The sequence below is a fragment of the Monopterus albus genome, unplaced genomic scaffold, assembly GCF_001952655.1.
Source record: "Monopterus albus unplaced genomic scaffold, M_albus_1.0 scaffold27.1, whole genome shotgun sequence".
Taxonomy (NCBI): Eukaryota; Metazoa; Chordata; class Actinopteri; order Synbranchiformes; family Synbranchidae; genus Monopterus; species Monopterus albus.
Window position 1 is genome coordinate 1,713,706 of NW_018127907.1, and position 25,720 is coordinate 1,739,425.

General features: G+C 40.4%; 2 protein-coding genes across 7 annotated transcripts; both read left to right on the forward strand.

Moving 5' to 3' along the window:
* Window positions 1–2,396: 2,396 nt before the first annotated feature.
* Window positions 2,397–11,687, forward strand: ap1ar (adaptor related protein complex 1 associated regulatory protein). Of its 3 annotated transcripts, none has more exons than XM_020595556.1 (10): window positions 2,402–2,782; window positions 4,018–4,066; window positions 4,162–4,188; window positions 4,591–4,622; window positions 4,737–4,833; window positions 5,006–5,104; window positions 6,605–6,669; window positions 7,258–7,331; window positions 7,473–7,595; window positions 8,379–11,686. In XM_020595556.1, the coding sequence occupies exons 1-10, from the start codon at window positions 2,712–2,714 to the stop codon at window positions 8,648–8,650; spliced, it is 909 nt and encodes a 302-aa protein (XP_020451212.1). In that variant the 5' UTR covers window positions 2,402–2,711; the 3' UTR covers window positions 8,651–11,686. The 3 variants fall into 3 exon arrangements, with proteins under 3 accessions (XP_020451215.1, XP_020451212.1, XP_020451214.1); XM_020595558.1 differs by having other exon boundaries at window positions 2,412–2,782; window positions 6,608–6,669; window positions 8,379–11,684; XM_020595559.1 differs by lacking the exon at window positions 5,006–5,104 and having other exon boundaries at window positions 2,397–2,782; window positions 6,608–6,669; window positions 8,379–11,687.
* A 1,919-nt stretch (window positions 11,688–13,606) lies between these two features.
* smad5 (SMAD family member 5) lies at window positions 13,607–24,797 on the forward strand. Of its 4 annotated transcripts, none has more exons than XM_020595530.1 (7): window positions 13,607–13,946; window positions 18,326–19,127; window positions 20,465–20,749; window positions 22,257–22,364; window positions 23,962–24,183; window positions 24,272–24,528; window positions 24,651–24,797. In XM_020595530.1, exons 2-7 carry the CDS (start codon window positions 18,725–18,727, stop codon window positions 24,792–24,794), a joined length of 1,419 nt encoding a protein of 472 aa, XP_020451186.1. In that variant the 5' UTR covers window positions 13,607–13,946; window positions 18,326–18,724; the 3' UTR covers window positions 24,795–24,797. The 4 variants fall into 4 exon arrangements, with proteins under 4 accessions (XP_020451186.1, XP_020451185.1, XP_020451188.1 ...); XM_020595529.1 differs by lacking the exon at window positions 13,607–13,946 and adding an exon at window positions 14,258–14,483; XM_020595532.1 differs by lacking the exon at window positions 13,607–13,946 and adding an exon at window positions 14,258–14,417.
* The last annotated feature ends 923 nt before the right edge of the window (window positions 24,798–25,720 follow it).

Consider the following 25,720-nt stretch of genomic DNA (forward strand, 5'->3'; position numbering starts at 1 on the left):
ACCAAAATCACAAATATCAACAAACACAATATTTACATGCTGATAAAACACAGTCATGGTCTTTCATGTTCTTATTAAACATACCCATTAAAGATGTGAAGCGATTGTGGAAAAGCTAATGGCAACACGTGGCCTCTGATGTCACTAAACATCAACTGGACTCAGGTATTTGCAAAATGGAGGTGTGGTTTAGAACTACCTTGACTTATAAGAATACTCAATTTGTGTCAGTGTGCTTGCTGTTCATAAGCAGCATCAGCTGATGTGAGCCATCTAGAGCTAGAGCTGATCTAGAGCTGTGGATTTCCATGTAGCTGGGAAGGGTTACAAAGTCATTTCAAAGACTTTAGATATACATCAGTCCATAGTTAGACAAACTGTCAGTGAATGGAGATGATATGATAATGTGGCTACCCTCCACAGAAGGGGGCGCCAGCCAAGATCACTCCAAAGGCACAACGCAGAATTCTCAGTGAGGTAAAAATGAACCCTAGAGTAACAGCTAAAGACTTGAAGGACTCACTAGAGTTGGTTAACATCTCTGTTCATGAGTCAACCATATGCAAAATGTTGAACAGGCAGGGTATTCATGACAGGACACCATAGAGGAATCCACTGCTCTCCAAAAACTACATTGCCACATGCCTGAAGTTTACATATTGGAAAAGATAACGCTCCACAACTTAATTCATTCACTTTAAAAAAGTCCTGTATTTTAATCTATGTCCTGACTAATTCCACTAAAGGATGAGTTTACAAATTTACAAATCAGTCTTTTAGCCTGTCCATCATACAGGTCCACCTTTGATGACAATAAGCACGAGCAAGTGACCATGCTCTTTGGGCATTCATTGTGTGTGCTAATAATACAATGGCAGCACTCTCCTCAAGTTGAATAATTGCAGCACAAAAACAACAACAGTCTGTTTGGTTTAATATCTTGAAGTTGCCCAGAAAGACATCCTGATAAGCAGCAGCCCCATAAACCGTGGAACAGCTCCTAGCTTAGGCATTTTAAAACTTAAAACAGCCATGGTTATCCATCTCTTGGTTTCTTTTAACAATACACAAAGTTTAAATGACATCTCTGGCCAGAGCCTTGTGTGGCAAGACTGGTAAACGGTCTTTTACTTGCATAGCACTTTTCTATGCATTGCACCATACTCGCACTTTTTGCCCATTCACTCATTTACATTGTCAAGCACTCACACATTCACACACTGGTGATATCACCAGGAGTAACTGGGGCCTCAAGGACACTTTGACATGTGGACTGGAGAAGCCGGGAATACGAACCGCCAACCTTCCAGTTAAGAGATGTATGTACCACTCTACATCCTGAGCCACTGCCGCCATCACTGTGTGAGGGTGTGAAGGTACAGTATGTGTGACTCATGGAAAATTCTTCTTTATAGTTTGTTTGTTGTTAGAAAGGTACTGCATATGTGCAGTCCATTTTATGATGTGTTCCTGAATTCAGCCACCTGGCAGTACAGACAATAGTTAAAATTAGCCAGATATTTATACATAATTATAAATAAACACGGTTCTGAAATGGGACATTCCATAAAAATAAATAACAATGATCACTCTACTTTTTATATTTTAATTTGATACTAGTGCTTTTACTTAATTAAACATTTGAATGCATGAATTCAATTGTAACAGAGTATTACTACACTGCAGCAGGAGAAGATCTGAGTACTTTTTCCATCACTGATAAAAAACAATGCAACCTCCAAAACAATTATTCAGTTTAATCAACACGTTTCCAAAACACTTTGGACAAAACTGAACATTATTATAACCTTGATTACACATGTATGGCTGTGTACAAATAAGCTGGCAAAGGACTGTATTCAGCCAAATAGTTCAGTCCATTAAATACATAATACAGCGTTAACAGTGCTGAGTGTAGAGAATGAGTTTTCTCGTGCACACTGGTTGAGCAGTGTAGTCCCACAAAACAAACCAGAGGAACAAATTCACATACATTTAAATAAACTGCTCAAAATATGTACAGACCTCTATTTATAAGTACTTTACTCTTATATTTTTTTTATCTCTTTTCCTAATGCACATTCCTTTGCTTGTTGACACACTGAGGGCCACTGTACCAGAGTCAAATTCCTGGTGTGTCCAACACACCTGGCCAATAAAGCTGATTCTGATTCTGAAGTACTGTACTTACAGTTTTGTATGGAAATAGATTTGTGTATCAGAACTTTGTTTTTCCTATGCTAATTTTTTTGATTTACTTTTACTTAAGTAGATTTTTAAATGCAAGACTTTGTAACAGGAGTTTGGCATTGCTGTGTTATTATTTAAGTGAAGGATCTGAGAACTTCATCCATTGTGTAACTGTTAAATATTTAAACTTAAAGCAGGCTGGTGCACAAACTAAGCATGTAAATCAAATTACCAAACATCTCCATAGACAGGCCATTTTTTCCGTATTACTTCCTACGTTTTTAAAATGTAAGAAGCAATATAATCCAATTTCCAAATCCTGTGTCGTCTTGTCGTCTGTCCAAAACTACACTAAATCGGCAGTAGGTGGCGTGTTGAGCGTTTCTATGTGGTCTGTCATCAACCGGAGAGGAAGGAGGATGAGGAAGTGGCCGGAGCAGAGGACTGGACCTGGAGATGTATCTAGCTACTTACAGTCACTGAACTAGCTGAGCAGCTAGATAATAGTATTTGACAATGCGATGGGTAACTGCTGGGCATACTGTGTCGGGCTTTTCAGGAGAGAAGCCAACAGGATCCAGAGAGGAGGCGGGTAAGTGAAACGTGGCTTTAGCCCGGTGAGCTAACTGACTAGCATGCGAGCATCACCTGAGTCAGCTGTTAACGTTAGCTAACAGTGGGTTAGCTGATAACTGATATCACAGTGTCTTGGCAACTCCGTGTGCATTTAGCCGGGTAGTGTTATTGTATCCAAGAGATAAAGGTCAGTCAATAAGTTACTGTAAAATCTCTGTGGGATCCGGTCTGCACTCATTCACTGCTAGCAGGATTTGAGACCCCACCCTGACTGTCAACAGTCTGCCATGTAACGTTAGGTTGTATTAATGGGAGCCCTGGCTGCTAGGGCTAGTCAGGCGGCCTTTGACAGTGACTAACGTTACTGTTTGGACATTGTAGTTCAGTGTGTAATCTCAGACCTGCTGCAAATACTGGGTCTCCGTTTTCCATTTTATTTGCATGGGGTGTCAGCAAGTGTAGGATTTTTGGAGTTTGACTTTCAAGTCTCTTCCAAAGGTTTACATATTGGAGCTGAGAAATCAAGAATCTCATTATAAAAGTGTACAGGTCCACTTTCCAGCTCCCATTAGCATTGGAACAGCCAACATAACTAACTGGAGTAAACTTGGGGCTTTTCACTCACAGTGGGAAAACTGAATGAAGTTGAAATAAAAAAAATAAAAAAAGATATAGGACTATGCTTTATGACCCAAATCTCATATCTTGCAATAGGTAAATTCTAATTGAAGGATACAAATTACAGTATAGAACATTTTCTGTAAATTCAGTGGTGATTATATAAAATAACTATGTGAAAAGCCCTATTTCTTAATACATTTTGAATTATAAACTCAACAAATTAAAGGTACTTATTTATATTTGGTTATTTTTCTCCTTTAATTTAGAGCCTTTGCACATTTTCAATTAAGCATGTAACAGAAACATGCATAAGATATAAAAGGATAAAGAGAAAACGCTTCTTAACTAGAGTTGCAAATAAAATAAATATGTGCCTAAAATGTAAATATGATCAAAAATATAAAGACTAAACATATAAAACCCTTTAACAGCAGCTGTCATAGCAAACTAAAATGAATACAGGGCCATTGTTAATGTTATTAAAGCTAAGTTCACATTAGTTGCTAAACTGACTTATCTAAGTGTTTTTTATTCAATCTTTTATTTTGCTGCCATCTGTGTGTGTGAAATTAGAAGTGTGTTAACTGGATTTAGTTTCTTGTGCTCATGTCCTCTTGCTTCTGCTTACAGGTCTAAATATTTCCGTAGCAGTACCACAGGGGAACATTATACAATAGAGGTATGAGTCTTACATTTACTACTAGTGCTGCTTTCTTGATTGAATGAAGGATTGTGTGACTTTATTCATTTAACTGTGACTTTTTAATTTTGCAGTTTGAAAACCTGGTAGAGAGCGATGAAGTAAGTCTCACCATCTTTCAGATGATGTTAGGCTCTATTTATATTTTACCCCTACCCAAATATATTTATGGAAAATATTGTTGGTGAGTCTGTGGTCCGCTCAACAGTTATTGTTCTTTTATGCTGTAAAAGACTAAGTAAGTGTTTTGAGACGTATAGTCTAATTAAAAGCTGCAGAATTTCCTGTGATAGCGATCCTCCACCCTTGAATAAGAGAAAGCAATAGGTGGACCTGCAGCACACCCAGCACTTTGATACAGTAGTCTTTCATATTTCCTTTCAGAGAGTGATTCAGTTATTATCTTTAGAGTAGCACTGCAGTCAAACAGTACAGTAGGGAATATGTGTTTTACACTGGAAGTCAGCGTGACATGGTCACATCTTCTGTTTGTTGCATTGCAGGGGGAGGGAGGGAGCCCACAGCCCTGCCCCAGGTTATTGGTCTTATGTCACTAAAATAATCATGAGTGTTCTTTGACAAAAAAAAAACTGAAAGAATTTGAAAGACTAGTTTACCTTCCATCTGTGTTTTTTTGTTGTGTCATTAGGCCCATCAGTGAAGATGAGATAAAGCACCTCAAAGAACACCACTACACTGCAATCTCAGACAAACAGATCCTAATAGACCAGAAGCTCCGAGTGGAGGTAGGACACTGTTTAAAAGAGCATCTGTCTTTTTTCAGTTAACAGCCCCCATTATTTCATTTTCCATTTAAGACCTAATTTCTGCTTATTTTTAATTTGCTGTGCTGTTTTTTTCTGTTTTTGTAATTTTCTGTTCTTGTTCTGTGTGTTTCATTTTGTTGTTTCTGCTCAGTTAGAGGCACAAGAGGAGAAGTTAAGGCTAGAAGAGGAGGCTAGAAATGCTGCCCAGCGTGAGGCCGCCAGGTTGGCACGTGAACGCAAATTGACGGAGGTGAGGCGGCACTGCGCGCTCCCTTCTGAGCCTGATTTATTGCTTGGCTAAAACAGCTTCTCCTCTGACCTACTGGCCCTGTGCAGAGGCTTCTCAGTCTTCTGTCTTTTAAGAGGACACAATGATGCTTTCTCTGTCGGGTTTGTGTCTTCATCAACCCGTCCTTGTCACCCAGTCAGGAACGTTGTTATCCGTCTTAGTACTTTAGTTATCTGACAAATAACTTGTTAACATTGCAGTATTCCTAAGCATCCTGTAGATAGAAGAAATCAATAGGTACAACCTATAGGTGCAGTGGAACAATGCTAACTATCAGTATTTCAGTCACATTATAGTGGAGAGGCAAAAAAGTCATTTATTTCACTTCAGGATGAATTATAACTATTAGATGGTGTATAATATACACATATTCATATTTACTGTGCAAGCACTAAAGTGCCAATAGACACAACTGGCAATAAACCTTATTCTTAAGTACAAGCAGTGAAATGAGGAAAAGATGAGGCTCATGCTGCAGAAAATACCATATGATTTTTGGCTTATAACAATCAGTGCAGCCCCCACAGTCACATTAGGCATCAACAGAGAGATTTGGTGTATTGGAATATAATAATATCGTAGCAAGAAATTTGTTCTGTATCTTGGCTTCATATTTCAGGAGTGTTGTGTGACAGGAGTGTGGAAAAGAGGTGAAGAGGCAAGTGCAGGCAGGTTGGAGTGGGTGGAGAAAGGTGTCAGGAGTGTTGTGTGACAGAAGAGTGGCAGCAAGAATCAAAGCAAAGGTGTACAAGACAGTAGTGAGACCAGCTATGCTGTATGGGTTAGAGACTGTAGCAGTGAGGAAAAGACAAGAGGCAGAGATGGAGGTAGCAGAGATGAGGATGTTGAGGTTCTCTTTAGGAGTGACCAGGATGGACAGGATTAGGAATGAGCACATCAGAGGGACAACTCAGGTCGGCTGGTTTAGGAACAAGGTCAAAGAGGCCAGATTGAGATGGTTTGGACATGTGCAGAGGAGGGATAGTGGTTATACTGGTAGAAGGATGTTGGAGATGGAGCTGCCAGGCCTGTTGGTCAAGAGGAAGGAGAAGAGGAGATATATGGATATGCTAAAAGAGGACATGAAGTTAACTGGGGTGAGAGTAGAGGATGCTGAGGATAGAGTTGGGTGGAAACAGATGATTCGCTGTGGCGATCCCTAACGGGAACAGCCAAAAGTAGAAGAAGATGATCTTGGCTTCATATTTCCTGTACTGGTTCAAGGAAAAGGTCTGAAAATTGCTTTATTATGTGATATAACAGAAGTGTGACTGTCACCATGCGGATGACGTGTCTTGATTGCCTCTCATGCCACATTCCACTGCTTCTCTGTCACTGCTTTATGTTAGTGTTACTTGCTCATGTTTACTTTATAGTACCAACATTGCTAATTAATATAGTGTGTATTTAAATCATGGAAGGATATGACTGTTTCTACTTGTTATATGGTCTTTTTGTAAGCAGTCGTCTGGCCAGAGGACACGGGGGAAAGCAGATGGCTCTGGTGGTGAAATTCAACGAAGAAAGTGAGTCGTTTAAACTCATCAGACAATGGGGTAGTTGTTGAGCTGGGTGCAAGCTGCAGTCCTGAGGGATCTGCATGTGTTTCAGTAGGCATCCTAAAGAGGACAGCATTGCAGGATACATTTTTAAAGGCTCATGAACAAGTCCTCCATCCACCTCAGGTGGTGGTAGAAAACCAGACCCTGCAGCATCCAGCAAATGAGCTGTCAAGTAAATTGTTTGAATCAGCATATCTATCTGTTAGCCCCTCAGCTGTATGATACTGCCATTTGTTGCTATTGGGCAAACAGAAACTTGTTTCTTATTTAAGTTCTCAACAGAAACACTGATCCAGTGAGCACTGCAGGCACACAGTGTGTAGGCTGTAGAAATGGTACTGCAGCACTACAAAGTGTCCAGTCTTCTTGAATTTCACTGTGCAGTGACGATGAAAGGAGCCAGCAAAGCTGAGCACACAGCCTCCTTTCATTTCTTCCAAATGTTAAGCAGATTTGTTTTTTAAAGGAGAGATGATTTTTGTGCATGTGCATGCGTTCTCATCTGCCCAGCCATGTGTTATGCCTGTTGACTGTCCTTGTGAACTGTTTCAGACAAACCTCAGGGGAAGATTTTGATGTCTACCTCCAGAATGTGAAAGCCCAGTCTGAGGCTTTCAGGAGCAACAGTGAGTGAACCCTCTAGCCTTAATTATAACACCTCTAATAATACACAGCTACTGGTGCAAATAAAAAGGCCATATTTTCATTGTTTATCATTTTAGGGAACCCTGTGTTTCACTGGAAATACATGTACTCTTTGTTTCCAGGACTTCCCTCTGACACAAACGTGGTGACTCCCAACACGGAGTGCAGCTGGGATTTTACCACAAAGACCCGCTCCACCAATGATGACGGGACCTCTCTGGATCTAGAGTGGGAGGACGAGGAAGGTGGGAAGTTACTTCTCACTGTGATTAGAAAGCTCATGCTCACTGAGCAGCTGATTCTACTCTCAGGTTGTTTCCTTTGGATCCTCAGCTGGGTCACAAACCATAGATCTAACAGTTCTGTGACTTGGATCACACTTTGTCCCATACAGCTGACGTAGCTGTGTGATCCTTTTGGAGGCTGTAGTTTGTGCTGCTGTTGGATTGTGTGACATTATACAGAGAGATGTTTCTGTTATTCAGCCTAGCCTCAGTGATATAAACGGGGTGGACAGAATAATATAAACACCTGTCAGTATAAGGCAGTAGAGTTCTGCAGCCTCCACAGTAACACCTCTCTAAAACAGTCTGAACAAAACCTGAACATCACTTCCACTGGAGGAGGGTTTGCAAACTGCCAGTGGAGTGTAAAGTGTAGTAGTGAACTGAATGTCTTTGGGATTTCAATCGAGCAAAGACATTTGGAGACGTCATCTTGGGCTGAGAGAAATTATACCAAAAATTGACACTATTTTTTGAGATTTTATAGATGAATGATTAATCTAAATCATAACTGGTAGCTTTATACGTATATAACTACATAATACTACAAATAAATACTGTATTGCATCTAAGTTAGGTTACAATTAAATGTGGTATGTAAAAGTTTGAAATTTATTCTGGAGCGTCAGTGAGCAGGTTACATGGATTGTGGCCCCTGTGAGCCACCAGATTAGTGCCTGCAGCCTTTGTTTCACTTTAGCTCCCTCCACTGGCAGAATGAAAGCTTGTGTCCTTGCATTGTAGGAATCAATCGAACACTTCCAGCTTGGGAGAGGTCTCGGACCGAGGAGGACATCCTGCGTGCAGCCCTGAGGCCCGGCGGCAAGCAGATGAACAGCGGCCCGACCTCAGCTTCTGAGGACTCCAACGCACTGGAGTGGGAGAATGATTTTGTGAGTACTCACCCAGAGGACGGTGCAGACACTGAATTTGAAGGGTTTGTCAATCCTGTCCTAGACACCCCCTCTGAGGATGCCTCAGACTGTGGCCTCAGGTCGGATGAGCAGAACAGATAGTGTCCAGCACTAAAGGAGACGCCTGCAGTGCCCTCTTCATGTCGAAGCTCACCAGCTTTTTGCCACATGAAATGGAAACGTACTTATTGTAATATGAGACTCTGCTGCTGCAGGAACATGTTGTGGCTCTCTACACTACAGTGTACAGTGTAGTGATTTTTTTTTTTAAACTCATTTTTCAGTGCCTTCATTTGCTAAATCAGCTGACCATTTTATGCACTGCAGCAGATCAGTTACATCCATTGTCATTTGACACATTGTTCAGTAAGTGCTTCTTCTCAATGCACAGAAACCAAAATGTTGTCAAGCACATATGAAGGGAAACTTTACTGTAGGAGCACATAGCTGCTGTAGCAACTGTGTGTTATACTCCCTACGAAAAATGGAGAGTGTGTCATGCAGGACCATTTATTAAGGTATATTTTTCAGTGTCGGTGGGGGATTTGTCCTCTGTGTTTGACCCCTCCTGACTGCCTAGCAGCTGCAGACAGCCACAAAATAGTGCCCGTGGACCAAATTCACCTTTAAGGCCAGAGTCTTGCTCAGTGGTGTTGGCAAGAGTGTTCTTGCATGTGTTTTGGGGTGGAAAGAAACCAACAAAAGCACAGGAAAAAAACCATCCAAACTCCTCACTCTGACCTTAGTCCCTCTCCTTTGTATCAGCTCTGTCCTTTTAGGTTTATTAAGTTACTGCATGATGGCAAAAAAGGAAGTGAATTCTATATATTTGCTGATGACAAAGTTATAACATCGGGTGAAACAGTTTTAATGAATCAATATAATGATAGCCACTGTTTCCACGTTTGAGCCAACGCCCAGGGTTGTTTCTTCAGCTGCTTGGGGTGGTGATTGGGCGTTGTCTTGTGAATCATGGATTGATTGCTCAGCATAGTCTTGTATAGTTTTCCTCACTTTGTTGGACAGCGATCAGGGATCAACGCTGGTTATGGCTCTGCACAGCCTCGAGCAAGGCCGCTGATGTTAGTGGAAAGCTGACAGCGGGTGAATGAAGGTACAGTTTACGATGTTTAAGTAGTATTGATTTTGACCATTATTCTGCATCCACATACAGTGTATGTATGTTATGTCATCAATACAAACAGCTGGTGTATAGAAAAATTATTAAGATGTTAATGTGAATAACTGCTCTGAAATACAGAGGACCAGTGGCAGAAGATGCAATATACTGTTGGATCGAACATAATCAAAACTCCCTCGTTGTACCTGCTTGAGAAACAGATGTGACTGATACTTGATGAGTCACTGCCATCTGGTGTTTGGCTTTTATTCTGGAGATAAATCATTTTTGAGTGTAATGAATGTTCATTTAATCCGATCTGAACCAGAAAACATAAATAATCTGATTGTCAGTGTTGGAGGACCCAAGCGTCCTGCATCAGTTACTGCAAGAAAACAATATTTGGGGGAGAGTGTCTGAGTCTGGAGGAAAAAAGTCCAGTGTTACCAAATGTGCAAACATGACTCCGTGGCCTGAACTTCGTCATGTTCCTGTAACTGTGCTGCTCTCCCAAGGGAATCTCCTGTATAAACTAATCTAGTTCACGTTTTCATTCACTTTTTATAAGCTGATAGTTCGGCCCATCACAGATGTTCGAGCACGAATTCAAACAATATCTTTCACATTGATCGGTTTGAATCCTTGGCAGTTTACAGGTTTCACTTTGATGTGCGCATTTGTTACTTGGTTTCAGAAGACCTTCACTGAAATAATTAGTTTGTGTGAAGAGCCAAACGTGCACTGCTGTTGAAGTGTGTAGAGGCATTTTAATCCTGAATATTGAACGTGTAATTTAAAAACTATGTTTTTAAATTACATTTAAATGTTTTGTTTTGCTGTGATTATATGAACTCTAATCACTGTAAATCACTGTTTTCTGTAGTTAAAAAAAACCTTTACATTCCTTGACACACTGAGCCTAAGAAAAAAAATTTAAATATATAGAAAATGTCTTGGGCATCACTTACATTCACTATCACTGCCTAAGGTACATTGGATACTTTATTTGGCTTTATTTTATCAGAAATATTACCTGAACTGGTGATATTAGTCGCTAGACACAAGTAATGTTCATTTTGTCATTTTAAAGTGATATTTCACACTGGTAGGATGTTGTCATTTCTCTAATAAACACACTTGAAGTTCAGGACCCAAAGGTGACAAACCAAAGTAATTTGGATTTATGGATTTGTTTGTATTGTTTGCATCTGGATTGATATCATTGCCTGTATCACTGAGGTTTTCCTGGTTAAATAAAAGAAAGAAGATTTATGAGAACTACAGATGGCATCTAAACCAATATGAAGTCACATTACAATAGAAATGACTGATCTAAAAGACCAATTAAAAGGTAGATCCAGTACTAAACTCTCTTGTCAGACCTTGGGGAAAAGAATGAATTCTAACAGTGGAAATGTCACTTTAACCAGAGGTACTGAAAAGAGGCCCAGAGACTGTTTACACTGCACTGTGTGTGTGTGTGTGTTGTTAGTGACTGTCTGTCATAGCTCACCACCACTATGGTTCACAGTCTTGAGTCCCTTTGGACGCACTGTTCAGAACACTGTCAGCTCATCCACCAAAGCCTATTTATTGTACAGCTAATCATTTTCATTAAACTTGGTACTGGTGACTGGTGTGCTCACTCAAATGATTCACATAATCACATGACTTGGTTGAGGACAAATAAGCAATAAAACTCCTCAGTTGATGCTGACTGTATTTCTCTCCTTGAGGGACTGTTGATCAATGTTATTCTCATTTTCAAATATAAAGCAGGATTTTGATGGAGGCAACAAACCACCTGCAGGAGCCAGCGTTCGTGGGAATGGGCTGTCAGAAATCTGTGAGGTGTGTCTCAAACTGAAACGGTCTTCATGTTGCTCTGCGTTTAAAATAAAATGGTGATTCGTCTCCCTGCCGGTTCATTAAGGTGTTATTCATTGACTGCGCCGAGCACACTGTGCCGGGTAATAACCTTGTGAAAAATCATCTGAACAGGAAGTGATGTATTTTATGTTTCTGGGTTTTGGCGTAAGCAGAAGACGACTTGTGTTTTTAACGGGCCGTGATAGACACCATGCCTGAAGAGTAAAGCAAACAAAAAAAAACTCTTGACTACATCAACACTAAATATCTTTATTTAAACGGTGTCATCACCTGAGGACTCTGTGCACTTCAGACTTTGTTGAGCACTGACTCTTTACCTACAGTATGTGATTGCCTGTCAGTGCAAGATGTGCAGGGAGTAAACACTAATAATGGCTCAGCAACCAAAGTCATAGGTACGGAAGACTATTAGGGCCACTGCATAATTTTTTTTTTAAATTCTGACTTTATTCTCAGAATTCTGAGTTTAAAGTCAGAATTAAAAAAAAAAAACTTATGCAGTGGCCCTAATACTCTTCCGTACATAGGGGTGTGCTGGATAAAGGAATGGCATTTTATTGTTAAGGGTCTCAGAGTTTCTAATCCTACTGAGTGTAGTAATGTGACAAATCAAAGGAAAACTAGCAGTGTGGTAACTCAGGTTGGTATATTATTACAATGGTTAGAGATACAGTAAATCACATGCTTCAAGAAATAACATGACTCTGTGTGATGGTTGTTACTGTAAATTTAAATGCAGTGTTCAATCACGCTGCAGTGAGACATTTGGCACTTGTTACACAAATGCTACTTATAAGCTGTTTTGTTAGATAAAGACAGAAGAAGTGTTGTCACTGCAATCACTCATCTGTACTTTGATGATATTCTTTAGAGGGGAGTTTGTCACACAACAGAATTTTGCACATGAACAACAAGAATGTAAATTTTGTAGATTTACCCTTTAAGAGTTTTCTGGGTTGCTCCTGTAGATGCCAAATAATTTTACAAGATAGTATGTGCCTCATTTTTTTGTAAATAAGTCTGCCCTTTGCAGATGTGCATTGTCATGGCATCGTGAGAAAGATGGGTGTCTGGACTGTTTTTTTGTGTGTGTGCAAAAATGCTGTTTTGTTCACAACTGTTCATTTGAATATTTAATTCGATCAAAGTAAAGTCTGAGCTACTGATACTGGAGCTGACATAAGAGGCTGGAATGTAAACCTATTATGAAATTGACTGTGGGGCTGACAGATAACTGGTTCTCATCATAAACCTGCACTAAGCACATTTGCCAGTGATTTACAGATTATGACAACATTTTGATGAGAATTTTAAAATAATTTTTCTAGTGGCATGTGACATTTTAGGTTTTATTAGATTGAAATGAATCAAGCTTCATAATAAACCAGTACCTGAGTCATTTTGTGTAGTTAGTACTGTAATACCTCACACTGTATCATGGCTGTGACACACAGACTGATGACTTCTGACTGCATCATCCATTTTGACCCAGTAAATCTCAATGTTTAAAATTACAAACAATTACATAAACAGAAAAGCATCCGCTGCTTCCATCAAAGTTGGAAACAAAGCCTGGCACATATTTTGTGTACTTGCCTTTTTTATCGAACAAATTTCATCCACCTTTTAACAATAACTTACAGTTCATCTGTATGATAAAAGCTTCAACAGGCAAGGCTCCTGCACAGGTTTTTTGCAGGGGGGCATAAAACTCAGCGAATGCCAAATCTTGAAGTGTGGAAGTCACACAAGAATTTTTGCAAAGTGCAAATATTGGATTTGTTGTGTTGCATTAGTAAGATTAGGCATCTGATATATCACAAACGTGGGATATAAAATAGTAAGAACAGCACTTTTCATCTGCACTGTGGCATAACATCATGAAGGTACATTGAAAATCAGCTAACATTTTTACATTTAACTGTTAGGCCTAAGTCTCTTACAAGGCAAGAAAAACACAGTAAACACTTTCTTTTTCTGTTTAGCCTGGTTACCCGCAATGGCTGGATTGTGTAGCAGAGGCTTCAATGAAGGAAGATCAAGTTTTAGTAAGTAGCTTGTCAATAAATTGGTGTTTTAAACATACCCTTACAGCCCGTGACTGGCCCTAGGTTGTCCTCTAGTGGTTGAACTTGGACACCGTGTTTCATCTGCAATCTGATCACCGAATGAAGAGTCCACACAACGTTACTCTAACAGAGCGCAGCAATTCGTCTACTGAAATGGGGGTAGGATACTAGAATATTATTAGTTTGATTGGTCAATGTGAAACCTATTAACAACGCGGGGGAGGTGTCGAACAAGTGACTACAAAGGACAGCACAACAAACCGCAGACTGAGTGGAGCCAGCTTCTTGTGAGACGTTTCAGAGCCGCAGCACGACCACCGTAAGTATCAAACTTCACACGCCAAAACATCAAAAACAGCTGTAAAATACCAGGTATCATGTCTATGTAGTTAAAAGTCCAGCTGTTTATCTTGTATTTGATGTTTGCGACCGCAACAATCCAGCTCCAGCTGTCAAAGGTGGACAGTTTTATGTTCAGAACATTTTCTGATCTATGCGCAAGGGAAGTTTATCAAGGTTATGATAAGTTAGCCACTAAATGTTATGTCGTTATATTGGTAAATGGTTTAAGACAGTGGTTATATTCAATGTTGTGTTAAAATGTTTTAGGCAGTAAGTGTGAAACTCCCCCTCGGCTGTGACACCAAAGCGAGCACTAGTTTGTCAGGAACGTTACAGCGGAGTGATATATGCTGCGCTTCTCCAGTCTACTAATGTCCAGCTCTGGGAGGACATGGCACGGGAAGAATGAGGGAAGGTGTGGAGGAAACGAGAGGAAATCTTTAAGAAAGTAGGAATTCTGTCTTAAACATCCACAAGAACATCCCTTACTATGGTTTGCGCATGTTGTTAAAAGGTATGTAACTAAGCAATTATTCAATTTAAAAAGAAGAGTTCGGCTCTAGTGAGCTACATCAACAGGGTATGCTGAGTAGTCTCACCGCTTTCCCTCGGAGGGCTGGGCTAACAGCTAGCATAGCTTATCCTCAGCTGTGAGAAGTTCAAAAAGTTTCTGGAATGGAGGAGGAGGAAGAAGAGTGAAGTAACCCAGTCTAACCGTTAAGAGGTAGAAATCGTTGGCTCATGAAGTTGCATATTATAGTGTAAAAGAGTGCCTTCAAACGTTTGACGCTTGAACCAGGTGGTGGTAGTTTTGAGGTGGTTGACTATAACGTTAAGTTTAACGAGTTGTTTGCTTAACTTTAGCTAAGCTAATGTTAAGTAGCAATTCCCGAGGTTGCTTACATTAGCTTGCTACGCTTCAGGTTTAACATTGCCTAATGCCGTTGAAATACTGTTTCATTTTATGACTGAGCATTTTCGTGATAAGTTAAATCGGATTAGGGAAAACGTTTTTTTTACCTTTGTTTAGGTATTTGTGTAACGTCAGATGCGTCTTTTTAAACCTCTTCCCTCTCTTTCTCAGGATGGGGGTGGTACTGACCGAATCATCCTTCCATATTGTCTGTTGCTTGTACTTCATAGCTTGTTATTCTTACTTGTCAAGCATTTCACACGGTAAAGCGAAGTATAACTCTTGAATCTTTCAATTTACGAACGTTATTAAATTAATGTAGCCTTATGGTTACATTACTCAGTTTAATCGAGAAGAGACAAGTTGTGATAAGCTACTAACGCAGGCCAGTGTAACTGTGATTAAGGATTTCGTGTTTGTTTACCACCTAGTTGGCTTCGGCTCCAATTTGTATGAGCTTCAGAGAAGTATTAATATTAGCATGTTAGCTACAGTTGGTAGTATGCTGTGCATCAAGCTGAGTGCCCATGACATGCTCATTTCCAGCCATGTAATGTTTGATCTTGGGTACCTCTAGGTTAGCTTTGCCCCCATCACAACTTCAAATAGTCAGTAATTATTTCAGAACAGTAAAACCAGGGATTCTCCTCCTGAAATGAGGGCATAGTTCGTGAACGCCTACAGCTCCTGCTGCCGGTGTTTTGTCGAAATCGGTTTCCCTATCCAGATGTTTTCCCTAACATAAATCCTAACATTATCCTAACCACAACCATTGAGGTTGAGGAAGGTGCTACATGAAACCAAGTTTTGAACAGGGGAAGCACATCTCAGTGGGGGAACATTTTTTGACACAAGACTGGTCAGGAATCTGGGGACAAATAATACAAAAAACATTGACAAATAAGTTACATTTTCGACAATGACTGTGAAATCCTACCTGACATGTTCGAGCCAGAATATGAAAGTGGACATCATGATGAACTGCAACAGTATTAATTAATTTGAGTTTCTCCTCCATAGATAGGTAAACAACGGTATATGTACTGATGAAAAGAGATCTATAACACTCTAAACAAAGCATGTAATTAAGGAAACCCTATATTTAACTAGCATAATTCAGACATATAAACCTTTCCAACCTTACAACAGTTCTCTTTGTTACCGAAACAACATATTGACAGACATGTAATGTGTGTGTTTTTGTTTGTGGTTTTTTTTATTTTTTATGTTTTATTTATTTATTTTTAAACTTGTGGTTAAGTCCCCCCAAGTAGTGGAAGCTTAGCACTGACAATAATATCATGGACCGTTAATGCGCAACACATCACTTGCGGCAGACACAGTGGCCTCAGTCAGTCAAAACAAACAACTACTGTTCTCCAGTGAAATCCAGCATCGATGATCTGATTATTTACCGTGGCGGTAAATGATCACGGTAAACGCTGCTTGTAGGTTAGACCTGGCCAGGTAAAACAGTGAGTCCCTGTACATTTTTCTCTACATCTTCTGGCCACAGTGCAGCAGCAGGAAATAAAATATATCCACAAAATGCAGTCTCAAAATTCTGCTTTTACAATGGCACAGGTGGGTGTCAGGCAAGCTCATAAGAATGCACAACTGCCTGGAGATGATGCCCATTCAAAGAAATCCTTAAACTATCATGTAATACTTGTAGTTAATTTTGTTAGAAAGAAAAGTCTCACAAGTGAGAGTTTAAAACAAGTTGATTCTGCATAGAAATCTAGAACATGCATACACCTCATATTTTGAGCTTTAGGTTGCATCTAAGATGATGATCTACCATTGTAACATTGTAGATAAGTCAGAAAACAAGGAACAGCATGCCATGGGCTTGTTAAGCTGTTAAAATATACGACAATTGTCTGTGGAAAATTTGAATCCCCTCTTGTGAACAACAGTCACATACAAATAAGGCTTTGACTGTACAATGTGCCATTGGAGAATTTTTGGGACTTTTTTTTTCCCCCCCCCTAGTACATATAATGTGTAAGTCATATTTCTGTATATTGACTATATACTCAGGGTTTCTGAGGCAGCCACTGATAATTATTGTCAGACAAATCTTGATTTAACTTAAATCATGGTTAAGGTTAATTCAGCCCCTAATTGGTAAATCAAGGGCTTTGGTTCTCTTCGCTAACCCTCATTCAGAATGTGTGGTCATGGTTGATTTGATTTTCAGCCTTTGATGGTGGAAACACAGAGCTTTTGATGTGAGCTGTTATCAGTTTGGGGGTGATGATCAACTTTATCTGAAGGATTAGTCAGTGTGATTCACATCAGGTTTTGATTTGGCTTTAGTTGTTTTTTCAGGGAAGTTGTATGTACCATGTGTTTAAATGATGGTTAGACAATGTATCTGCTTGTCTCAGGCAGGGCAGACATGTCCATATGTTGAAATCTGTCATTGCTCACTTAACACTGAACTGATGAATCACTGCTGATCCAGAGGCCTCATTGCATCTGGGTCTCTATGTGGAAACATTTACAAGCTGAAAACGTTTGTGTGCACACATGTTCAACTCCAAAGCTGAAAACGTTTGTGTGCACACATGTTCAACTCCAGGAGATTTCCCTTCGCTTTCATGTGATTGTAGAACAATGAGCAGTGGAAGTGGGTGCAGTGCTGTTGGACAGCTGTATGCTGTAGGGAGGGATCAGGACAGAGATGGGCTGAGGGAGGAAGCAGCTCTTTGTGCTCACATCCTTTTTGTCTAGGGCCGGTTTTATAAGCCCCCAGACAGGCACTGCTGCTTCAAGCTACATGTTTCACTGTCTGCTTGCTGGGGTTGCCTGATGTGAATTTTAAGGGTGCCATAAATTACAACATGGCTTTTTCATATTGTGTTTTAATACTCAGAATCACTGATATAGGAGGTGAAAACTGTATTTTGGAAGGGCACTTAATGGAGAGATCCAGATTTTAGCCAATCTGGATTTAAATTTTGTTTGAGGCCAAATTAGTAATTTTGTTATCTACTCTGTGTAATCATGTACTTAATAGGAAATAATCCATGATTTTTTTTTTTTTTTTTTTTTTTTTTTTTTTTTTTTTGGGCCACTGGTCAGGACAAAAGTAAATATTTTGTTTAAGCTTACACTTTAAGCCTTGTGTGTGGTGCTTTGTTTCTCCTCATGTTTCTTTTCATATTAATGACTGTCTGCAAGTTCTACACCTACCAGATAACACCATCATCTTAGTTTCAGCAAAACTAGGTGTCCTCATAGAAATAATGTCAGATCAAAAAGAAGATGAAGGGCTTTTTGATCATTCTTTTGATTAAGAATAGTTTGTCACATGCTTTGATATATTGAACTGAAAATGTTAGGAATGCTTGTTAATCTAGATACAGAATGCCAAGAGAGACAAATAGGTGTTTTGCTGATCTTTCTGCTCTTTGTTTTGTTTTTTTGTTTTGCAGAGGGCTTGTGGAGCAAAGCACTGCATTGATTTGATAAATCATCTCGGAGAGGAGTTGGGAGTTGTTGAGGAGAAGCGGTTCATACTTTATTTCTAAGTCTGTCAGCTTGCACAGGTGAGACCTGCTGCAGTGTGCTTGTTGACAGAGGTCCTGATCTCCGCTCCTGCAGTCTGCGCCCCCCACCCCCTTCCATCAGTGGTGGTGACCCAGCTCCGGACAGCTTGCTGCAGGGCCCTTCCTGAGCAGCAGCAGCTGCGTCCTGCTTGCTGACTCCCCTCCCTCCCCTGCTTCCTGTCCTTGGTTAGACAAGACTAAAGCCTCCTCTCCCATACCCCACTCATCTGTCGGACTCTCATACTCACACAGTTCCTCCTTGTTACTTACATTATAGCCTCCACCATGACCTCGATGTCTAGTCTCTTCTCCTTCACAAGCCCAGCAGTCAAACGCCTGCTCGGCTGGAAACAGGGAGATGAGGAGGAGAAATGGGCAGAAAAGGCAGTGGATGCGCTGGTGAAAAAGCTGAAAAAGAAAAAAGGTGCCATGGAGGACCTAGAGAAGGCCCTGAGCTGCCCGGGACAGCCCAGCAAGTGCGTTACGATTCCAAGATCACTGGATGGCCGGTTACAGGTTTCCCACAGGAAGGGCCTGCCTCATGTCATCTACTGCCGTGTGTGGCGCTGGCCTGATCTCCAGTCCCACCATGAGCTCAAGCCCCTGGAGGTGTGTGAGTACCCGTTTGGATCCAAACAGAAGGAAGTCTGTATCAACCCATATCACTACAAGCGAGTGGAGAGTCCTGGTAGGTACTTCAGCCGTCTCCAATCAGAGCGCTTGCTATTTGTTATACTCAGCGGTTTGGCACTGACTCTCAGCTACTGTATTTATCCCATCTTCATTATCCCATGCATTTAAATTAACACATTAAGATGTGCCATACTTGTTCTTATTTACACAACTCTTTTTCAGAACACCTTTTTGATGCTTGAAATTGCTTTTAAAACTGTTTTATTTAAGTCACTGTCATTTCCAAATCTGTGCAGTTGTAATGACTGGCACACATGCAACTGAAAAACAGCATCTGTGTTGTTTTTAAGTTAATGGATGACAGCAAATGCAAGACTTTGTGCACCTCTTCAGATCCCTTAGGAGTAGCTCTGAGTAAACTGTGGAGCTGGTGATCAAATCCTCAAAGGTCAGGAGGATGTCATCACATGGGCCTGCTCCATCCACCCCCCTCCACTTTACAGAAAATCAATATCACGATGTCTTTTGGAGCCTTATTAGATTATTTGCCTCAGGCACTCCAGATGGGGTGTGGCATCACAGAGTGGCTTACTAAATGCATACACCACTCAGACTAAACTCCTAGCACTTTCTCCTCATTCCCTCCCCTTCTTTCTTATACACACACACCACAGTGCACACACTCATGGATGACAGTGAGAGGGACAGCCTCTCTCACACTAGGCTAGTTTGGGTTTGTCTGCTTTGTATTGACCAGTTCAAGGATGCATTACATGTTGGTCAGGAGAGACTGCGTGTAATACTGTTTTAAAGCAAAGCTCACTGGGTACTTGGAAAGGGTAGCCTTGGAGCTGTGGTGCTTAAAGTCAGTTAGACAAAAAGCAACACCGGGTAAACAATTTTATCATTTTGACGAAGTTGAAATTAAAAATAAAAATGAATGACTTGTGTAGTTATATATCTTTACCAAGGTCTAAAGTGTCTTTTGAGGAATGCAGGACTGTTTTTTTTGTCAGGAAGTTCTTTGTATTTTATGTTTAACTCTACCAAGGCACAAGTGAGGATTGTATGTGTAGTGTTTCTAAAGATTTTGGCAGTTCTACTGTTATGGCATTATAGCAACGAGAGCATGCTCACTGAGAGCTTCTTTCTAATGCTGGCTGCATTTCCTTTTTAATAATGAAAATTATACATTATTAAATAGGAAACATTTAAGCACAATAAAAGCTGTACTTCAAACAGGGATTGTGGTTAAAGATGTGCATAAAAAGGGGTTCCTTGCATAAGATGACAATTTTTTTTATAATAATGTTTCCCCCTCTGTCTTTGATTCATTTTCAATAAACCTACTTCCTATCCTTCCCTCCCTACCTCCTTTGCTCCTCCATCCAGTGCTCCCTCCTGTCCTGGTACCACGGCACAGTGAGTTCAACCCACAGCACAGCTTGCTGGTACAGTTCCGTAACCTCACCCACAACGAGCCACACATGCCCCTGAACACCACTTTTCCAGAGTCCTTCCAGCAGCCACTCAGTGGGGGCAGCAGTGGTGGAGGAGGCGGAGGTGGCTCTTTTCCCATTTCTCCCAACTCTCCATACCCTCCTTCTCCAGCCAGCAGTGGTACTTATCCAAACTCTCCTGCCAGCTCGGGGCCCTCCAGTCCGTTTCAGCTCCCAGGTACGTCATTTACGCTTATGTACATGACCCTGGGAAAGATGCCAGACTATTGTTTTTCTGGATTATTGCCGTCATGTAGCCAGCAAGAGGCTAACTGTTGATAAACATTGGTCTCTTGTGATTTTCTGTTTTTAAAGTTGTGTAATATAAGGAAAAAGTATTGCTCACAATTAAATGACAAACACTCTTAACCAAAGTTCAGTTTAATCTAATTTTGTGTTTGTACCATTTACAGCACTCCCAGTGTAGAGATGTGTTGAGTGCATTGACTTAGTAGATTGTTTACTGAAATATAATACTGAATTAGATGCATTTCCATCAAGTGGTTGAAGTAGATAAACTATACTACTTTTGTGAGAAGATGGTGGTATAGGCAATATACCACAACATTGCTGTGATTTAAAAAACAAAAAACAAATGTTGTAGAAGTAGAGGCTACGAACTGGAAAAGAATCTGACAGAGAAAATGGAGAGGTCTGGCTGAATTATTTTCAACCGGACACCTCATACTTGTCCTCTCTGTTAAGCTAATATTTGCCATGTTCATAGCTATCTGGAGATGACAGAAATGCTGAGATCATGTCATGTGACTTCAGTGTTCATTGTCACAACTTACTCGAATGCGTTTCCATCTCCCACTTTATGCATTAACTCTTTTTTGCACAAGTCAAAAGCCACATCCAGTGAGCATAAACTTTTTTTGTGCATTAGAGGTTTTTTTTTTTTTTTTTCTTCGGGTTTTGGCATCTTCATCACCTTTTTCTGATGTACTACTTCGCATAAAAACGGTGATGAAAACACAGTTACTGTTACTGGCTGGAGACAGAACGCATGCATGAATACCACATACTGATCGCATTATACTTGCTTGTTGATGTGTTACTGCTGTGTGTACAGTATCTTGTGACCAGTGGTCAGTCCAGATCTGCTGACACATCTGGTGGCTGCAAGCAGAAAATGGTTTTTATTGAAAATTGCTGATTTGAGCTTATTTGTACTGAAAAAGCCCTGATCATCATTGTCTAAACTCACTAAATGGAAACTTGATTAATCCCCAAGGGGGAGATTTATTTGGTCACCATTTACACAACGGCAGTCTACAACACCAAACAAAAAAGGTATAGGTAACACAGTGGAGTTCACATGAGGGACTGATCTAGTTGCATACCATAACCATATAATTGCAATATAAATCAGCAATCATTAAGTAACAAAAAAAAAACATCGCCACTGACAGTTTTCCTCACTGCATTGTTTTTTCCTGTGTGCCTCGACATGGACTTGAGAAGCTCATATTGCCTCTCTGTTGGGAATGGTCTTAGCAAGTGAGGGATCTGTGTAATCTGACACCATTTCCGGGGTACAGATCCTGTGATGATTGTTGCAGTCTAGGGAGGTGTGTGTGTGTGTGTGTGTGTGTGTATATGTGTATGTGTGTGTCTGTAAGACCATTTGCCAGCAACAACAGCTGGTCTTATCCTCCCCACTACTCTTCTCTCTGTCTCAGCGGACACCCCACCCCCAGCCTACATGCCCCCTGATGAGCAGCTGGGCCAGGACAGCCAGTCTATGGAAACAAGCAGCAGCCTGGTGCCACAGAACATGGCTAGAGGAGGTGAGAGCTGCACATATACAGACAATAGCACTGTGCCAAAAACATATCCAAGAGTGAAATGCTTATCAGGAGGCCCAGTTTAAAGGCTTATCAAAAAGCCATGACACTGCAGAGCAGTTGATGTTCATTTGATGCACAGTTTGCCTATGAAAATTTTCAGCAATGAAGGTTTCCTCTGTCTTGACATATTTGTGCATATGCCAAACCAAGTGACCATGTACTGACCGTGTACTGCCACAAAAAGTAGAGCCAGGATCAGGTTTTTACACTGGACAGCCCTGTTTAGTTTTTTTTGGTGAGGCATTCATTGCAGAGGTCTCATTAAAATGCCACTTGTGTTCACACCATTTTCCCTTTTCTTTGATCTGAGGCCTGTAATGAGTATTTGTGCAGTCTGCTCTGATATTTCTTTGTAATTTCCCCCTTCCTCCTCAGGCACTGATTACAGTCCCAGTTAGCTGTCTCGTTGTTCCAATAATTGACCATTAAGTTCTATTTTGAACAGACATGAATGTTTATGTTGTTGAATATAAAGATTTTCTTATTGTGTTTTGTTTGATCTCAGGAATAGATACTAATATTATTAAGCACTGCATTATATTCTAGCAACCGGCACGCTTTCCTTCATTCATTCCAAAATTTTCATTGCTGTTTTTTCATAAGCCATATTTTGTGTTTGTGTTTCTGTGTGTTCTTCTGTAGTGATTGTGTTAGAAGTTTGATTAGGCTTAGTAAACCTGTACCTTAGCAGCCCTGACAAGGCAGTGAGCCAGTGACAAGTAACCTTACTGTTCACCGTTTTTGTTGAATGCTGCAGGGGGTGTGAGACATGTTCTCTTTCTCAGGAGAGATGTGATAAAGCTTAGTTGCCACAGCATGCCACCTGCTGGGGATTATATGTTGGCCACACTAACTTTTTGTGGCCTTGGGCCATGGTTAATGTTGAACCCTAGACTTGATCAGGTCTTTGTACATTCTTTTGAGAAATGCATGAAATAAAAGGTTGTTAGGAAAGTATGAAACAGAGAAAACTGTTGCTATCAACACCATCCTGATTTGGAAGCTTGTATTTATACAGAGAACTGAAAAACTAAGGCGATCCCACTGGCAAAATACATTTTATGAATCTAAAGTAGGGAGGTTTCTGTCCAAACTGTAGGGCATCCCAAAGGTTCACAAATATATTGTTAATGGAAGTACCTGCTGTAATGTTGCCCTGTATGAAATATTTCCCCAGGAATGGCTGATGTTAACAAGCAGCTTCGCTGTTGTAACTCTTATTAATGACATTTCATTCAGTTCAACTTTGTCAATTAACAGATCATATCCCAATGGTTTTGGCTTTAAGTTTTAATATACTGATATACTACATGGTTTTATGTTCCTTTTTTTTTATTTTTTTTTATTGATGTATAGTGATTTTGTATAGAGCAGTGGGAGGGCTCAAAGTCCCGCACTGTCTCTTGACATTGCACATCCTTCTCTGTAGCTAAAAACTTTGTAAGAAACCTTTTTAAGACACAAAAGCCCTCTAGAATATTTTTGTGTGGGTTTATGAATCACCTGTTTTCATCTGAGCTGTTGTGCACTTTCCCAGATGTGCAACCAGTGGAATATGAGGAGCCCAGCCACTGGTGCTCTATTGTTTACTATGAACTCAACAATCGTGTAGGTGAAGCTTACCATGCCTCATCAACCAGTGTGCTTGTGGATGGCTTCACTGACCCTTCAAACAACAAGAACCGCTTCTGCCTAGGACTGCTGTCCAATGTCAATCGCAACTCCACAATCGAGAACACCCGCCGACACATTGGCAAAGGTATGACTACTACAGCATGAAAAAGTGATTGATAAAACATTGTTGTGGTTTGAATGTTCTGATCGCTGCTTGTCTTTCTGTTGCCCAGGAGTGCACCTGTACTATGTGGGAGGGGAGGTGTATGCAGAATGCCTCAGTGACACCAGCATTTTTGTCCAGAGCCGTAACTGTAATTACCACCATGGCTTCCACCCCACCACTGTCTGCAAGATCCCCAGTGGATGTAGCCTCAAAATTTTCAACAACCAGGAGTTTGCTCAGCTTCTGGCCCAGTCAGTGAACCATGGCTTTGAGGCTGTCTATGAGCTTACCAAGATGTGTACTATTAGGATGAGCTTTGTAAAGGTAGGGCTCTACAAACTAAAGACAAGACAGAGAAGAACATAAAGCAAGAACCAACATGGTCATTAGGCAAACGTCATCATCATCTGTGTCACAGTTGTGTAATTTGTGCTGCCTGTTCACAGGGCTGGGGAGCAGAGTATCACCGACAGGATGTCACCAGCACCCCCTGCTGGATTGAGGTGCACCTGCATGGGCCCCTTCAGTGGCTGGACAAGGTGCTAACACAAATGGGTTCACCTCTCAACCCAATCTCTTCTGTGTCCTAATGATAAACTATTTTAATATTTCCCCTCAGTGATTTTATAATTTAAGGTGGTCTTAATGGCTGAACTGTTTACACTTAATTCAGTAAGGGATATTGAATGCTGGCTGGAAATTCAGCAGACACCAGTTGTTGAAACAGTAACGTTACAAGCTGGAGATGAGGAATAAGGAACATCCAAGGAGCAGTAATGACATGGACTCACTACTGCTTGACAATACTACAGCACCTGCAAGAATTGAGGTCTTTGTCAAGCTTGGATCTGTTAAATGGTTTTGTTTTGTTTTTGTTTTTTTTTCGCAAATGACTTTTATTTCTCTGTAGTTTTTAATGAAGCGGAGCTGTTTCACTACTCTGCCTTGTCCCACAGGCGATTTGGAATTTTACTTAACACTTTCCTTACATTGTTGTAATGTCAGATATGTACAGTTAAGGCACAAACACAGTTAGGTTTGCCATTAGGCTCAGATGTAACATACTTTCCTTTTCCTTCTAGTCTGTAATGCTAGAAATGAACACTGAGCTACTGCTTTTTAAGAAAGGTTATGTTGCCAACATGAGTTTTTGAATTGGGAGCTCAATCACTGAAAAAGTTTAACATGGCATAAGCTAACAACATTGTGAATGTTACATCTAATGCAATAGAAGTAGTCTTTTATGATATAATCAGACAGTGGACATCATCATTATTACTGATTCCTGTTTATACCTGCAAGGTTAAGTAAGAGTGACTGTATTTTCCATACTCACTATATTAACAATATTGTGCATTCATGGAAACTTTTTTTTTTTTTTTTTTTTGAGGCAATGTGTTGATAGGTAATTGACTTCAGTAGCTCATTAAAATAAACAGGTCATTTGGTTACAATGTTTTTGTGCTTCAGTCCTTTTTACACTTTGTCAGAGTTGGCAAAATACAAACTCCCCCCT

Excerpts from the sequence above, each read along its gene's own strand:
- ap1ar (XM_020595556.1), top strand. The coding sequence starts at position 2,712 with ATGGGTAACTGCTGGGCATACTGTGTCGGGCTTTTCAGGAGAGAAGCC. Across the intron at positions 4,067-4,161 it reads GGGAACATTATACAATAGAG|TTTGAAAACCTGGTAGAGAG; the intron begins GTATGAGTCTTA and ends TTAATTTTGCAG. Across the intron at positions 4,834-5,005 it reads ACCAGAAGCTCCGAGTGGAG|TTAGAGGCACAAGAGGAGAA; the intron begins GTAGGACACTGT and ends GTTTCTGCTCAG.
- smad5 (XM_020595530.1), top strand. The coding sequence starts at position 18,725 with ATGACCTCGATGTCTAGTCTCTTCTCCTTCACAAGCCCAGCAGTCAAA. Across the intron at positions 22,365-23,961 it reads ACAGAACATGGCTAGAGGAG|ATGTGCAACCAGTGGAATAT; the intron begins GTGAGAGCTGCA and ends GCACTTTCCCAG. Across the intron at positions 24,184-24,271 it reads CCGCCGACACATTGGCAAAG|GAGTGCACCTGTACTATGTG; the intron begins GTATGACTACTA and ends TCTGTTGCCCAG.